The following is a 15405-nucleotide window of genomic DNA, read 5'->3' on the forward strand; positions in this document are numbered from 1 at the left end:
TTGTGCACGCTCTCTGTCAAATAAATAAATAAAATCTTAAAAAAAAAAAAGTTGTCTTTAAAAAAATAAATAAAAATAAAAGTGTAATTAAGTAAGGCTGTGGCTGTGAAGTCTTAACCTGCTGTGAAAACAAGCCTGAGTTATTTGTATTTTCATATTATGAGTCTTTAAGGCCACATTTTAGCTAATTGTGCAATTTTTCAAGTTCTTTAATCTTCAGGAGCAATGAAGCTTTAAAAAGTGCTATAGAGTATGAGGTATTAAGAATTAAAGTATTATCTAAAAATATACTCCATATGGAACTTTCTAATAAAAACATCATTTGATCCTAAATATCAATGGTTGGGGCGCCTGGGTGGCCCAGTCGGTTCAGTGTCTGACTCTTGGTTTCAGCTCACATCATGATCCTGGGTCCTGAGTTCGAGTCCTGTGTCAGGCTCCACACTCAGTGGGGAGCCTGCTTTAGATTCTCTTCCTCTCCTTCTGCCCCTCACCCTGCTCATGCCCTCTCTAAAATAAATAAATAATTCTTTAAAATAAATAAATAAATGTCATTGTTTTTGAGTAAGCATGCTTAAAATATATTCCAAAAAAAGAATTGTTCACTTTAGTCTTAGTGAACAGGTATAAACTCTTGGCCACTATTTATATTACTCAAAAATTTTTATATTTACCATAATTTTATTGTCAAAATTTACCAAGTTTCCATATTTAATATTTACCTGATGATTAAAATCATTTAAAACATCGCCTACTAGTTCAAACTCATGGAGAAACTAGGATGATCAAAACACTAAGTTTACCCCACATGCAGAAAGACAACATTCTCTCATATCAACTACACGTCAAGGAATAAACTATCTTTGTTTAAAAAATATTTAGAAATGATGAAAAATGAGACCATTAATAAAACTGTTTTTGCTACCGTTAATTTGTTAAGAGTACAACACTACAAACATCAATTGCAATTTTATGAATACAAAGATAACACTGTAGAAAAAAGACAGACCTTTGGCAGCCCTGAATCGGTTTTCTAGCAATGAGGGGCCTCCATACTACTTAACTCGGTCCCTCCTCCCTCCTTTGTTCAACAGCTTGCTAGAGAGGAGTCTGAACGTGGCAGGGGAGTCTATGTGCCCTGGAATAAGAAAATCTTACAGGCCTAGAGGGAGTTCAGATTCTCCATTTGAGCTTCATTAACAGAGCTCCCTAATGAAATGAACAAACAGCTCAAAGAAATTAAAACAAGTGTTACTCTATTAAGTGCTCACTTACTGAGCAATTCCCAGCTGCCAGGCACTACAATTAGAAGTTTATTCATGTTATATCTTTAAATCCTCACAATGACCCTGATGAGGGGAGGAAGATTATCTCTACTTTATAGATGAGGAAACGGAAGCAAAAAAAACCTAACTTGCCCAAGGCTAGAGTATGTCGAGGAGTAGGGATTTCAAGTGAGGTCCCTGTGACTCTAAACCCTCCTTAATCATGACGATATATGGCTATACAATCCATGATCATAGTCCTGACCATCCTGTGGGGATATTACAGTAATTTTGCAAAATAAGGAAAGTGAAGACATGTAAAATTAATCTCTGATGAGGAATTACAGTAATAATAGCAGCTACTATGCTATGTGTCAGGAATGACGCTGTGTGCCAACTCTCAATTCTCACAATCACATAGTATGGTTGTAGCAGAGGTGTTATTCCTAATTATCTTCCTCAGCTGAGATTTTAGTACAAATTAATTTCTTTGAAAATTGTAGTCAGCTCTTAGTGTTCCTCATGAAGACAGATTAGTCCTTCCTTCCACTTACCTGAGGTCAGGAAGGTTTGGTTCCGTATCTTGTATGTGTGCATAAGTGCACACGTGAACACACAGATATACAATCCAATCAGGGGATTATGTTTAGTTTAAATACATAAATGGAACTGAGAGAAGTTTCTTAAAGTGCTTAGGCTATATGTCTTGATTTTGATTTTTTAAAAAAAATTCAGTGGGTATCTTTTTATAAAATAACCGTATATAACAACTGAAATATCATATTCACCTATATAAGTAGAATTACATTTTAATGTATTTTGCCCATGACCACACTGAAAAAGATAAGCTGCCGAGTTTTATTAGATTTTTAAAAACCAAATGTAAAAATAATAGCCTATCAGTTCACATATTCAAAAACAACTTTGGGTACCCTGAATAACAATTTGTTAATCAAAAGAAATTCTGCCCAACAGATGATAAAATTAATCCAAGAGGTAAGTTTGATGCTCAGACAATCCCTATGAGCAAAAATGAGGTTACATTAGTAAATCAAGAAACTGAAACTGTGGTGATTCTCAGAATAAAACCAAAATAATTATGGTAATAAGCAGAACCTTTTCCTGTCTAAATTTTTTAATGACGCTACTTAAATGTCATATATACTCAGTATAACATTTAGAAATACTCTTTTATATAGCAATTGGGTTAAAAATACAGTAGCATATAGCAAAAAAAAAAACAATTCAAGGCATGCACTAAGACAAGTTTCTCCCTAATTCCATCTGAATACAATCAGTGAGAGGAAGAATATGAAAGTTGATAATAGGGAGAGGGGTTGAAAAATGCTAGGCATGATTCTGATTACCATAAACCTGTTTGGCAGTCTCTACCAAAGCTAAACACAGATATACTTTATGATTCCCAACTCCACTCTTGAATAAACCCCACAAATGTATACACATGGGTATACACATAAAATGCTCATAATAGTTTTGTTCATAATAGCCCGATACTTACAACAACCTAATATCCATCAAAAATAAATGGATAAACAAATTGCACACAACGGAATATTACACAACAATGAAAAGGAATTAGTGTTACATGTAATAGCATAAATGAATTTCACAGACCAAATGCTGATTGAAAGAAGCCAGATACAAAAGAGAACACACCACATAATTTCAGCTGTGTGAAGTTCAGAAACAAATTATAGAGGAGGAAACAGTTACTACCCCTCTTTGGGTAGAGATTACTGTCTAGGCGGAGTCACAACAGATCTTTCCGGGGTGCTGAAAATATAGCATATCTCAAGCTGGATGATGATTACACGGGTATATACACTTGTAAAAATTCTCTGAGCTGCACACTTAAGATTCCTACACTTTGCTGTATGTAGATTATAACTCAATTTTAGAAGTTAAGAAAAATAAGACCATATTCCTCAATGTCCGATGACTAAGACAGTTAACTCTGACTCAAGAACCAAAAGCCACAGCTTAGTGCTCAAGTCACAGCTTATTCTTGAAATTGGCTAGACTCAGGCTACTAGTAATGATCAAGATGCATAGTAAGAGGCTAGCAATTATTACCACTTCATTTGTGTGACAACTCAAAAGCATTTAAAAAGCAAATTCATATTATATATTAATAAAAATTTATATTTCAGTAAAAAGTTATAAAATAGCAAGGTGTTAGTTTTTCTATAATATGGTAACCAAAATTCTATAATTTTACCCCCAGGTGAAGGAATGTTGAAGGCAGCTGCACTTAAGCCATAATTCCAAGTTTATACTTGTGTAGACAACTTTAAAACACCCCAATTCTGCTACATTACTCATGGTCTCATTCTGTAAGGCTTTCACCCTTCACCAAGCAGTAACTTGAATGTGGTCACTGCTGGGAACAGAATATTCCAACATTTCTCAAGTTGGACCTACTTACATTTATGATGATGTTCAGAGATTCATCATTGGGAAGGAAAATACACACACTCCGGCGGTCTTGCATGACTCTATTGTTATGGAAGTTCAATTTGTTCATTGTGTTGTGGGCTCTCGAGTGGTCAGGGCTAGGCTCCGAGTCCTCGGCAATTCCTCTGGTTCCGAGCACTCCAAAGCCAGACTCCACTCCTCATCACTCGCTCTACAGGAGAAGCAGCAGGATGTTCCCCTACGTAGGGTTCATAGCTGTAAAAAAAAAAAAAGCCCCAAAGCCAGCCATAAATAAAGGCAGCGAGACTGGTGAGAGAGACAGGGAGATGAGCAGCACAACTGCTCTTGTTCGCACAGGGTCAGCACGTCTCAGAGCTAGGGCTGCCTGTTTTAGTAAAGGAGAACTCACTGAAATTTAGTCTGTATTTTGCCCACTATCAACTGTTTTCAAACTTTCATTCACAGTCACGAATTAAACATAAAGCCAGTGAGTGCCTCATACATTCAAGGCAGTACTATGCACTGCAGAGCTCACAGAAACAGAGAGCCTGCCTTTGGGAAGTTTCCAAGCTCACATGGGAGATAACGAAGGGTTCCATAAATAAACAAACAAAATGACAAAACAGCAGCGACAACAAAATTCTCAATCTCTTGCTCTTTTTTTCCATTACAAACTCAAATAAGTGTCTTGGCTCTTCCATTACATTCCTTCTTCAACCACTGTGGTCTGGCTTTTACTTCCTTTGCTTCACCAACATGGCTCTGCCAAAGGAAGCCAGGGATCTCTAGACCATCAGCAGCATCTCTAGGATTCACTTCAATTGATCTTGCTCTCTCTCACCAAGGTTAAGGCCTCCTTACAACTTTTTTCTCTCTGAGTTTTTATTACGCTGCTCTCTCTCCTGATCCTTTAACCTGACAACGCAAACAATACCTCTATGTACTTCACCAACCAACACATAGAAATAACGAAACTGTATATGTATCAACCATGTTTGTATACCAAAGAACTGTGGATTTTGTGGATATCTAATCAGTTTATTAAACACATTATTTTTTAACTTCTCTCAGGTTTTCAATGTATACAATTTTTTTTTTTTTTGCAAGTAATGAAGATTTTTATCTCCAATCTTCAATACTCACATCCTTCCTTTGTTTCATGTCTTATTGCATTGGCAAACCTTTGGAGAATAATTTTAAAACAATGGGGGATATTTTCTACTTTTAAATGAGTGTGCCACTGTTTCATATATTATTACTAATATAACACTATTCAACCAAGGTGTTAAGGCTAGTTGCCTTTCAAACCAACAGTAATTATTTTTCTCCAGTAGCATTTATATTGTCTCTTTCCAGGTATATTTGTAGGAGCAGAAGATTTTACTAAGCAGAGAGTATAACAACACAGTTTTAATAGAAAAGCTACTGTCAGCGCTCATGTAGACCAAAGCATAGATGACTTATAATCTGCTTAAGGTTAAACGTCCATCTGTTATCAGTAGGAAGATGGGAGAGAATATAATCTTTTATGGCACTAGGAGTAAATATAAACTATTATTTCTTTTTAAAGTATGAATAAAATACCAACCACAAGGCAGCTACTCAAACTGAGTAAAAACAAATGGTAATCTTATATACAGTATTTCGTTATTAGGAAGGTGACCAAAAGGCCCCTTAGAAACATTCTGCTTTTCTTAAAGGATCATAGCAATTGTTGCACATTAGGTTGTAGCCAGCACATCACCCTACAGGATCAGTGAAGTTCAGCACTGCAGTTTATCTTCAGTATGGGATGGTTAGCCCATGTTTCTATGAGCACAAACTAAGTGCACCCCAAATCCAATCCACTTTTATTTATTTATTTTTAAGATTTTATTTATTTATTTGAGAGAGAGACAGAGAGAGAGCATGAGCAGGGGGAAGAGACAGAGGGAGAGGGAGAAGCAGACTCTCTGGTGAGCAGGGAGCCCTATGCGGGACTCGATCCCAAGACCCTGAGATCATGACCTGAGCCAAAGGCAGATGCTTAACCAACTGAGCCACCCAGGTGCCCCTCAATCCACTTTTAGTTCAACAGTTCCAAAGCACCAATCGTAAGACCGGTGTTGGCTGCCTCAGAATCACCTGGGTGTCTGTGATAAATACAGAATCCCAAGCACAGTGGCATTCTACTCACTGAGCCCACGTCAGGGCTCAGGAATCTTAATCTTTTAAAAAAGCTCCCAGGTATTTCTGACATATAGTCATGTATAAAAACCACACTTGAATTAACAGAAGGAAGGTACTGAGCAGAGAGTTGGTTCTAATACCTTCATAGTATATACTGGGAAAACATCATGAGGTATAGAATGGGGAATAAGCCAACATATGTAAAAGACATCATCACTATAACTGAAAAAAAAAATCCTCAATATTAAAGGCTCTGAAGAGTCCTGCAGGCAATTTCTTAAATTTGTTTAACTTAATATTTCTCAAACTTACTTGGTCACTGAATAGTTTCCCTCTCCTCTAAGACCTTTCTATTAAGGTCCTGTAGAATAAATTCTTAAACATCCCATTTGAGAATTATGGTTGTAAAGCAATTTCCTTTTCAAATCTTTAATGGCAGATTTTTTCCTATGTATTGCTCTATTCCAACACTTAGGCCTCCTCTCTATTAAAATCTTTTCAAGAAGAAATTATAAGCCACAATTAAATGCATCTTACTTAAATTCAAAACCTAAAATGGTATTAATCCCAGTGTAATTCTTCTTATTTAAATCTACACTTCAAATTGAGTTACTCCTATAATTTTCCATTCCTAATTAAACCAGTTAAAGGGGGGTATTTCTATTGACCTACTTTCTATAATTAAAAAAATTAAGGAAAAAATACCTTCTGAGGTTTGAGATGTTTCCAGAGCTTCATTAAGATAATTTCCAAATTTCATTTGAGTACAATTTTTACTTATTTTATGATTCAAATAATGCAGTAGAAGACTGGAGTAGGATTATTGAAGAAAATTTCATAAAAACCAAGAGTCTTTAAGAAGCAGTGCTGCCTCTTTGCTGCCTTTTCTGCTTTGAGGATGGCAAACTAAAAAGTCCTAAAAGAGAGAGAGGATGAAGTTTTTTACTTCACCCAGGACTGCATGAAAGCTGATTAAAAGGTTCCAGCGAAATAGCAAAATGCCTATTATCTCTAAAATGCTCCAGTATAAAATTTAATCATACATTGGACAGTCCTGGGGAAAAGAATCAGACTAAATTTATACCAATCTGAATTGTAGAAATACGCCTCTGAGCTACTGGCTACCTATGCTGTGTCCTCAGCTGAGTCCCGACTCAGCCCCAGGAGAGCACATTTCCTACTCCACGGCAGCCCTTTTCTGTCCAGGGATCTTTGGATAGATTATTGCTTCTAGGATAGATATTTATGAAGAACACACCATGCTACAGAATCATATTTTCCAGGCAACAACAAAACAGCTTTAATAATGATCAAACCCCATCCTATCATCTTTATTAATATCTAACTTACAAATAAAATGTTATAAGATTCCACCACTTGAATTTTTTTTTTTTTTAAGATTTTATTTATTTCTTTGACAGAGAGAGATACAGCGAGAAAGGGACACAAGCAGGAGGAGGGTCGGAGGGAGAGGCAGGCTTCCCGCTGAGCAGGGAGCCTGATGCGGGGCTCATTCCAGGACCCTGGGACCGTGACCTGAGCAGAAGGCAGACGCTCAACGACTGAGCCACCCAGGTGTCCCTCCCCCCACTTGAATTTTAAACCTACATTATTATAAGTCCCTTTTTCCTGATAAGCCCCACTGGTTAAAAGTTACTTTGTTTCTTTTAAGAATCAGGAAGCCACCACCTGATGTGCGTACACTGAGTATCAGTTTTCATTTTTTAGAAATTATTGGAATTAACCTTTAAACTGGGTCACCCCTGAATGAAAGTATGAACTTTAGTTTATTATAATGTATCAATACTGGTTATCCGTTGTGACAAATGTAGCACCCTCATGTAAGACGTTAACAATAGGGGAAAGTGGGTACATATGGGGTATCTAGGAACTCCTATTTTCTTTGCTAGTCTTATATATCTAGAAGTATTCTAAAATAAAAAAGTTTATAAAAAAAAAAAAAAGAACGAGGTTGCCAGAAATCTCCAACACATGATATAATCTCACTTTGAATGGAGGCAAAGGAGTCTCAATTCTGAGACTGTCACCCTAAAAAAAGTGAAAAGGTGGTGCTGCGATATGATGAATTCTATAAGGCAATCATGGTTAGCAGCCGTATTTCAACAGTCAACAAGGTGTCTTTATTACCTAACAAAAACAAGATCAAAATTTATCTTGGAAAACTGGATCACAGAGAGCCCTAACTTTTAATTTAATTATACATGTAGGAAGCTCATGCTATACACACAGTACTATAATATTTATTTGCTAAAAAGCAGAATACAAAAGCAATAAAAGATGTGCTCCTACACCCTTGAGCTCAGAATCTAGTTAGGGACATACCTTTGCCAAGAAACTTAAGATAATGATATTGTCCCTGCTTCCCAAGAACACATGTATTCTGATGGGCGACTCTCATGGGAAGACATAACAGCTGACAGCATGAAACATAGGAATACTGTGGCTTATATCATTATGGAATAAATAGTATATAGTCTTTTAATGTATGGTATTCCTAAAAGTGATATCAAAATGCCTTTGGTAAAATGGCTTGTTTTTTTTTCCCTCATTCATTTATTCATTCATTCCATGTATACACATTAAACACCTACAATGTACTAAGTGTTGTCGTAGGCATGGAGCATATAACACTGAACAAAGCACAGAGAGACAATAAATATATAATGTAGATGGTGATATGTACTGTGAAGAAAAATAAACCCAGAGTAGATGAGAGAGTTGATGGAGATAAGGTGGTAGTGTAGATGCTATTTCATACAGGGTAATCAGGGGAAGCACTTCTTATAAGTTGCTATTTGAGCTGATAACAGAATTAAGAGAGGGATGTCATTTCCTTTCCTCCCTCCCTCCCTTCCTCCCTTCCACTGACCCAGCCATCCCAGGGAAGTTTTCCAAATAGAGGGAACAGCAAATGCTAAGGTTCACCTATTGTTAAGAAAAGGCAGAATAAGAGGACTAATTATAGCTAACATTTAGTACATACTACTATGTGCCAGGTTCTACTGTTAAGCACTTACAGTGTATTAAAGAAAACTGTAAACTCTTTGCCATGCTTCCCATTAAGAGATGGGATCTATTTCCCCTTCCCTTGAATCTGGGCTTGCCCTGTGACTAACTCATGTTCGCTTAGAAGTTCTGCCTCATGGATAACTCATTTGTGTAAATGCTCTTTGTCTGTTATTTCAAATCACTATCTCTAACAGTTCAGTAGGTTATAGTTATCTTTCTTGTCTATTTCCCCAACTCAGATTTCTTTTCATCTCCAATGGCAGGCTTGCTCATTAAGTGTGGGTTGTTTCACTTGCTACATACATGTCTTTGGACTAGGAAGATCCTACAGCAGGGTTTCTTAACCTTGGCATTACTGACATTATGGGTCAAATATCCTTTGCAGTGTGGGCATCCTGTGCACTGTGGGATGTTCAGCAGCATTCCTGGCCTCTACCCACTAGATGTCAGGAGAATCCCCCCATGTCCCAGTTGTGACAACCCAAAATTTCTTTGGATATTGTCAAATGCCCCCTTGGGGTAAAATCACCCACTGTTGAGAACCAACTATTGAGAACAAGTTTCCTTAAAGTCATTACTTTTTACAATCTAGCTGTTTTTTTAAAATATAGGCATATCTTGTTTTATTGAACTTTGCTTTATTGCACTTTACAGATAATGCGTTTGGCGGGGAGGGGAGGTTATTTGTCTGTTTTTTTTTTGTTTTTTTTTGTTTTTTTACAAATTTAAGGTTTGTGGAAAGCCTGCTGGCAGCATTTTTCCAACAGCATTTTCTAACTTTGTTTTCTCTGTTTCACATTTGGTAATTCTCACAATATTTCAACTTTTTCATTATTATTATATTTGTAATGGTGATCTATGATCAGTGATCTTTAATGTTACTATTGTAATTGTTTTGGGGTGCCCATATAAGAGAATGAACTTAATCAGTGTGGGTGCTCTGACTGCTCCACCAACCAGCCATTCCCTGTCTCCCTTGCCTCCCTATTCTCTGCGAAACAATGATATTGGAATAAGAACAATTAATAACCCTACAATGGTCTCTAAGCATTCATGTGAAAGGAAGAGTTGCATGTCTTCCACTTTAAATCAAAAGCTAGAAATGATTAAGCTTAGTAAGGAAGGCAATGCAAAAGCCAAGATGGGCCAAAAGCTAGGCCTCTTGCATCACTTAGCCAAACTGTGAATGCAAAGGAAAAGTTCTTGAAGGAAAAGTGCCATTTCAGTGAACACACAAATGATAAAAAAGCAGAACAGCTTTACTTAGCGGTCTGGATAGATCAAATCAGCCACAGCATTCGCTTAACCCAGAGTAATCCAGAGCAAGGCCCTAACTTTCTTCAATTCTAGGAAGGCTGAAAGAGTTGAGGAAGCTGCAGAAGAAATGTATGAAGCTAGCAGAGGTTGGTTCATGAAGTTTAAAGAAAGAAGCCATCCCAATAACATAAAAGTGCAAAGTGAAACAGCAAGTGCTGATGCAGAAGCTGCAGCAAGTTATCCAGAAGATGTAGCTCAGATAATAAATGAAGGTGGCTACACTAAACAACAGATTTTCAATGTAAGTGAAACAGCCTCTGTCAGAAGATGCCATCTAAAAATTTCATGACTAGAGAGAAGAAGTCAATGCCTGGCTTCAAAACTTTAAAGGACAGGCTGACTGTCTTGCTAGGGGCTAATGCAGCTGGTGACTTGAAGTTGAAGCTAATATTCATTTACCATTCTGAGAATCCTAGGGCCCTTAAGAATAATGCTAACTCTACTCTGCCCATGCTCTGTAAATGGAACAACAAAGCCTGGATGACAGCCCATCTGTTTACAACATGGTTTACTGGGTATTTTAGGTCCACTATGGAGACCTACCACTCAGGAAAATATTCCTTTCAAAATAGGACTGCTCATTGACAATGCACCTGGTCACCCAAGAGCTCTGATGGGGAGATGGACACTGAGATTAATGTTGTTTTCAAGCCTGCTAACACAATATCCTTCCTGAAGCCAATGGATCAAGGAGTCATCTTGACCTTCTAGTTTTATTTAAGAAATGCTTTCCATAAGGCTATAGCTGCCATGGGTAGCAATTCCTCTGACGGATCCAGGCAAAGTCAACTGAAAACCTCGAGTCACCATTCTAGATGCCATTAAGAACATCATGATTCATGGGAAAAGGTCAAAATATCAACATGAACAGGAGTTTGGAAGTCATGGATTCCAACCCTCATGGATGACTTTGAGGGATTCAAGACTTCAGTGGAGGCAGTAACTGCAGATGTGGTGGAAACAGTGAGAGAACTAGAATTAGAAGTGGAGCCTGAAGATGGGACTGAATTGCTACAATCTCAGGATAAAAACTGAATGAATGAGGAGTTGCTTCTCTTATAGATGAGCAAAGAAAGTGATTTCTTGAGATGTAATCTACTCCTGGTGAAGATGCCATGAAGACTATGGAAATGACAACAAAGTATTTAGAATACATCATAAGCTTAGCTGATAAAGCAGTAGAAGGATTTAAGTACTGAAGTCACTTTTGAAGGAAGTTCTACTGCAGGTAAAATGCTATCAAACAGCATCACATGAGACAGAGAAACTGTTCATGAAAGGAAGAGTCAACTGATGCGGCAAACTTCATTACTGTCTCATTTTTAGAAATTGCCACAGCCATCTCACCCGTCAGCAACCACCACCCTGATCAGTTAGCAGCCATCAATGCAGAGGCAAGACCTTCCAGCAAAAGAATTATGACCTGGGCGCCTGGGTGGCTCAGTCGGTTAAGCGACTGCCTTCGGCTCAGGTCATGATCCTGGAGTCCCTGGATGGAGTCCCGCATCAGGCTCCCTGCTCAGCGGGGAGTCTGTTTCTCCCTCTGACCCTCCTGCCTCTCATGCTCTCTGTCTCTCATTCTCTCTCTCTCAAATAAATAAATAAAATCTTTAAAAAAAAAAAAAAAAGAATTATGACCTGATAAAAAATGAGATGATGGTTAACACTGTTTTAGCACTATAGTATTTTGAATTAAGGTATATACATTTTTTTTAGACATAATACAATTGTGTACTTAACAGACAACAGTATAGTGAAAATATAACCTTTATACGCACTGGGAAACCAAAAAGCTCATTTGACTCGCTTTATTACAATATTCACTTTTCTGCCGTCGTCTGAAACCTAACTTGCAATGTCTTGGGGTATGTCTGTAATAGTACAACATTTACTAAACACATATTCTCCAACTAAAGGTTAGCAACTGAGTCAAAACTCAGAAACCTGGCTTGAATCTTGAAGTCAACTTTTTTAACCTTTTGAATGTCTTATTGGCCTCTGGCTTCAGAGGCTGCTTTGATGTTTAGCCTTCTTGAAACTTAAATTTTTAATGGAGTGTACTGCCAAAATTCTCACATAAGTACACTTCCATTATTATCAGGTACTTATTCCTGGAGAGTCCTACATTTTGATTTTATACCTGGAAATATAAAAACAGACCTGGAAACAAATAATACCTCATTTTCAGTTTGTCTGTATGCTCTGCATTATGAAGGTATTTTTTTCTTAAGTAAGGGTAATTTGCTTGTAAGAGTCATTTTGGGACTACAGAAATATTTTTCTCACTTAATTTGAAAAGTAAATTGAACACTTTGCATTTCATGTCCCTTTTTTGCAGTTATTGTTTTATCTGAAAAGGAAAGTAGTTGGTATCTATCAACTATCTGGAGCCAAACCCTCTAGAAAGAACATCACTCTTTGTTGCTCTTTCCCATGTTCCAACCATTGCTCTCATAGATAAATGAGGGACTGTGAAGACCTTAAGACCACCTTTCACATGGTTGAACCTCAGCTGTTTAGAGACAACAGGGACAGAATATTGATTAAAAAGATGGACTTAACCTCTCCAGAGTCAAACCTGAATCCTAATCTGGATTCTACAATGTCCATGGGCAAGTACCTAATCTCTGAGCTTGATTCTTCACCTCTAAAATATGTAATTTTGGCCTTCTAGAACTATTACAAAGATTAAATGAGATAATGAATATAAAGTATTAGGTATCAGGTTGTTGGGGGGATGGTTCATTGAAACAACAGTCATGCACTGCCAGGTCATAAAAAGGCACATCGATAACTGATCAACAAGAATACATTATCACCTAGAGATCTGGAATTTAGAGCCAGATGCAACAACTGGGCTAAACTTTGGGAGGTCTACTTTGGGGTGGGGAAGTTAAGTATAGTGTTGATTATAAATGGGACAGTTGCACTATATTAGGTGGTGACTCCTTCGAAATTTTATATATTGAAAAAGAGAAAGTGTGTATGAGTGCATTAGGTTCAAATGTATGCTGGCTGACCAAAAGATGGAATGTGAAAGACATATGTGTAATTCTGTTTGGCACCATCTTTCCCCTGGCAGTGCCCCCCTCCAATCCCACATGTTTCCAGTGGGGCTATCAATCAGCGTATTCTCTACTTTAGAAGGGTGAAGAGATGACATAGGGTATGAATGTGACCCAAAGCTGGCCCAAGAGGGTGCCCCAATCTCCAGTCACAGTGCTTGGTCTGAAGGGTAAACGTATAATCCAAGTAAAGCCAGAATTCTTCCAAGAAATTTGTTATACAAATGCTGGGATGGAGAGAGCTACTCCTCTCTTTGGACAAAGGATAATACACTCTCTGATGAATATTCATCATTAGCAAAGAAGACCTGGAAGGCCAAAAAAAAAAAAAAAAATCTGAGCAACTGAAAAGTTTAGGTGGTTAAGCTACAGTTCAGACACTACTATTCTGGAAGAGTACTACACACAGCAATTTGAGAACTGTAAAAGCATTTTTTAAAAATTATTTTTCTAGTAAAAGTATCTTTAATTTGGGGTCTATTTTACAAACTTGGTAAGGGGAAAATTTGCTAACTACCAAATGCAATCTAGTACAGACTATAACCTGACTACAGCATTTTTACACTATACAGCTAAAAGTGGTTGTGTATGTTATCTGAAATGAAGCTTTATATATAGTTAACCTATGTACAGTATTATGCAAATATATGTATTTCATCTGAGTATATTTATATATTTTACATACATATAAGCACAAACATATAATACACAAGTAATAACTACACTTGAAATGTAGTTATTCAATCAAAAGAAATGTTAAGTTTGGAAAGTGGGAATATAGTGAGAGGCAATATAATGTGCTGCTTAAGAGCATGGATTCAGACTGCCTGGATTTGGATCCCAGCTGAAATGCTTGAAACCTGGGTACCCTTGGGCAAAGCTCTTTACTTCTTTGTGTCCATTTTTCTCACCTCTGAAATCAAACTGTTGTGAAGATTATTAAATTAGCTATTCTTTAATACCAAGTAACATTATTGATGTCATGTTATAGAAAGTAAGGGGAAGAACTGTTTTTTGGTGGTATGTGGTGGTTAAATCAATCTATTCTGTCATTAATTGTATCTTGAGTTCTAAAAGAAATAGTGTTTTTCTCTTGTTTGTAGCTAATAGATTATTTTGTTTCTCTAAAATGAGATTTGCTACACACACCTTGGAGCTGGGAATGGCAAAGCACCTTCCAATCAAAGTGGACTTGAATTGGTGCCAACTAATGCTTATCATACTCTAAGGAATAAAAATATGTGGCTAGTCCTACAAATGTTTGCACCCTTTGACCCAATAACCTGACTTCCTGGGAATGTATAAAAAGGAAATAATTCAACCAAAGTACGTCACGCTTTTGATCATAAGTACTCACTAAACTATTATCCATCACAGTAAAAACTGGAAAAAAAAACACCTAAATAGTTTAACCACAGGAATGGATTAGTAAACTGTAGTACATCAATTAAAAAACACCATTTATTGAGCCCATTCTCCCCAAATCATAAATGTCCCATGTAGCCCAAACTTACTCTGTTTCACTGTTTTTAGAATAGAACTAGCAGGAATAAAGAAAGCCCCTAAATTAAATAGGTAGAAAGAAAGACAGTAAGATAACAAGTCAGGGAGAAAGAGAGAGAGAGAAAGAAAAGAGAAAGAAAGAGAAAGGAAGAAAGAAAGAAAAGAAAAGAAAAGAAAAGAAAAGAAAAGAAAAGAAAAGAAAGAGATCATGAGGGCGCCTGGGTGGCTCAGTTGGTTAAGCGACTGCCTTCAGCTCAGGTCATGATCTTGGAGTCCCGGGATCGAGTCCCGCATCGGGCTCCCTGCTCGGCGGGGAGTCTGCTTCTCCCTCTGACCCTCCCCCCTCTCATGTGCTCTCTCTCTCTCATTCTCTCTCTCAAATAAATAAAATCTTTAAAAAAAAAAAAGAAAAAGATCACGAATATTCTGTCAGTCAATGAGCAAGCATATAAGCTAGCTGGTACTTGAGTCCTCCAGCACTTCCTTAAAGTATACTACTCCTTTTTGTCTCTCACGTCATTTCTAAATTCTGGCCCTTAGAGACCTTGTAACCTCTTTGAAGAGTTAAAATTGACACAGTAGAAACAAAGGAAGCAATACAATTATATTTTAAGTTAAAT

General features: G+C 37.2%; 1 protein-coding gene across 4 annotated transcripts in view; it reads right to left on the minus strand.

Moving 5' to 3' along the window:
* Positions 1-15405, minus strand: part of FRMD6 (FERM domain containing 6) — a 79630-nt gene that overhangs the window by 32583 nt on the left and 31642 nt on the right. For all 4 annotated transcript variants that reach the window (XM_006731129.3, XM_006731128.3, XM_081830517.1 and 1 more), the window contains exon 2: positions 3712-3956. In XM_006731129.3, the coding sequence (XP_006731192.1) occupies positions 3712-3810 (99 nt within the window). In that variant the 5' untranslated portion in view covers positions 3811-3956. The remainder of the gene's footprint in view (positions 1-3711; positions 3957-15405) is intronic.

This window comes from Leptonychotes weddellii, chromosome 9 (assembly GCF_054177405.1).
Source record: "Leptonychotes weddellii isolate Sample4059 chromosome 9, ASM5417740v2, whole genome shotgun sequence".
In the NCBI taxonomy this organism is placed as follows: Eukaryota; Metazoa; Chordata; class Mammalia; order Carnivora; family Phocidae; genus Leptonychotes; species Leptonychotes weddellii.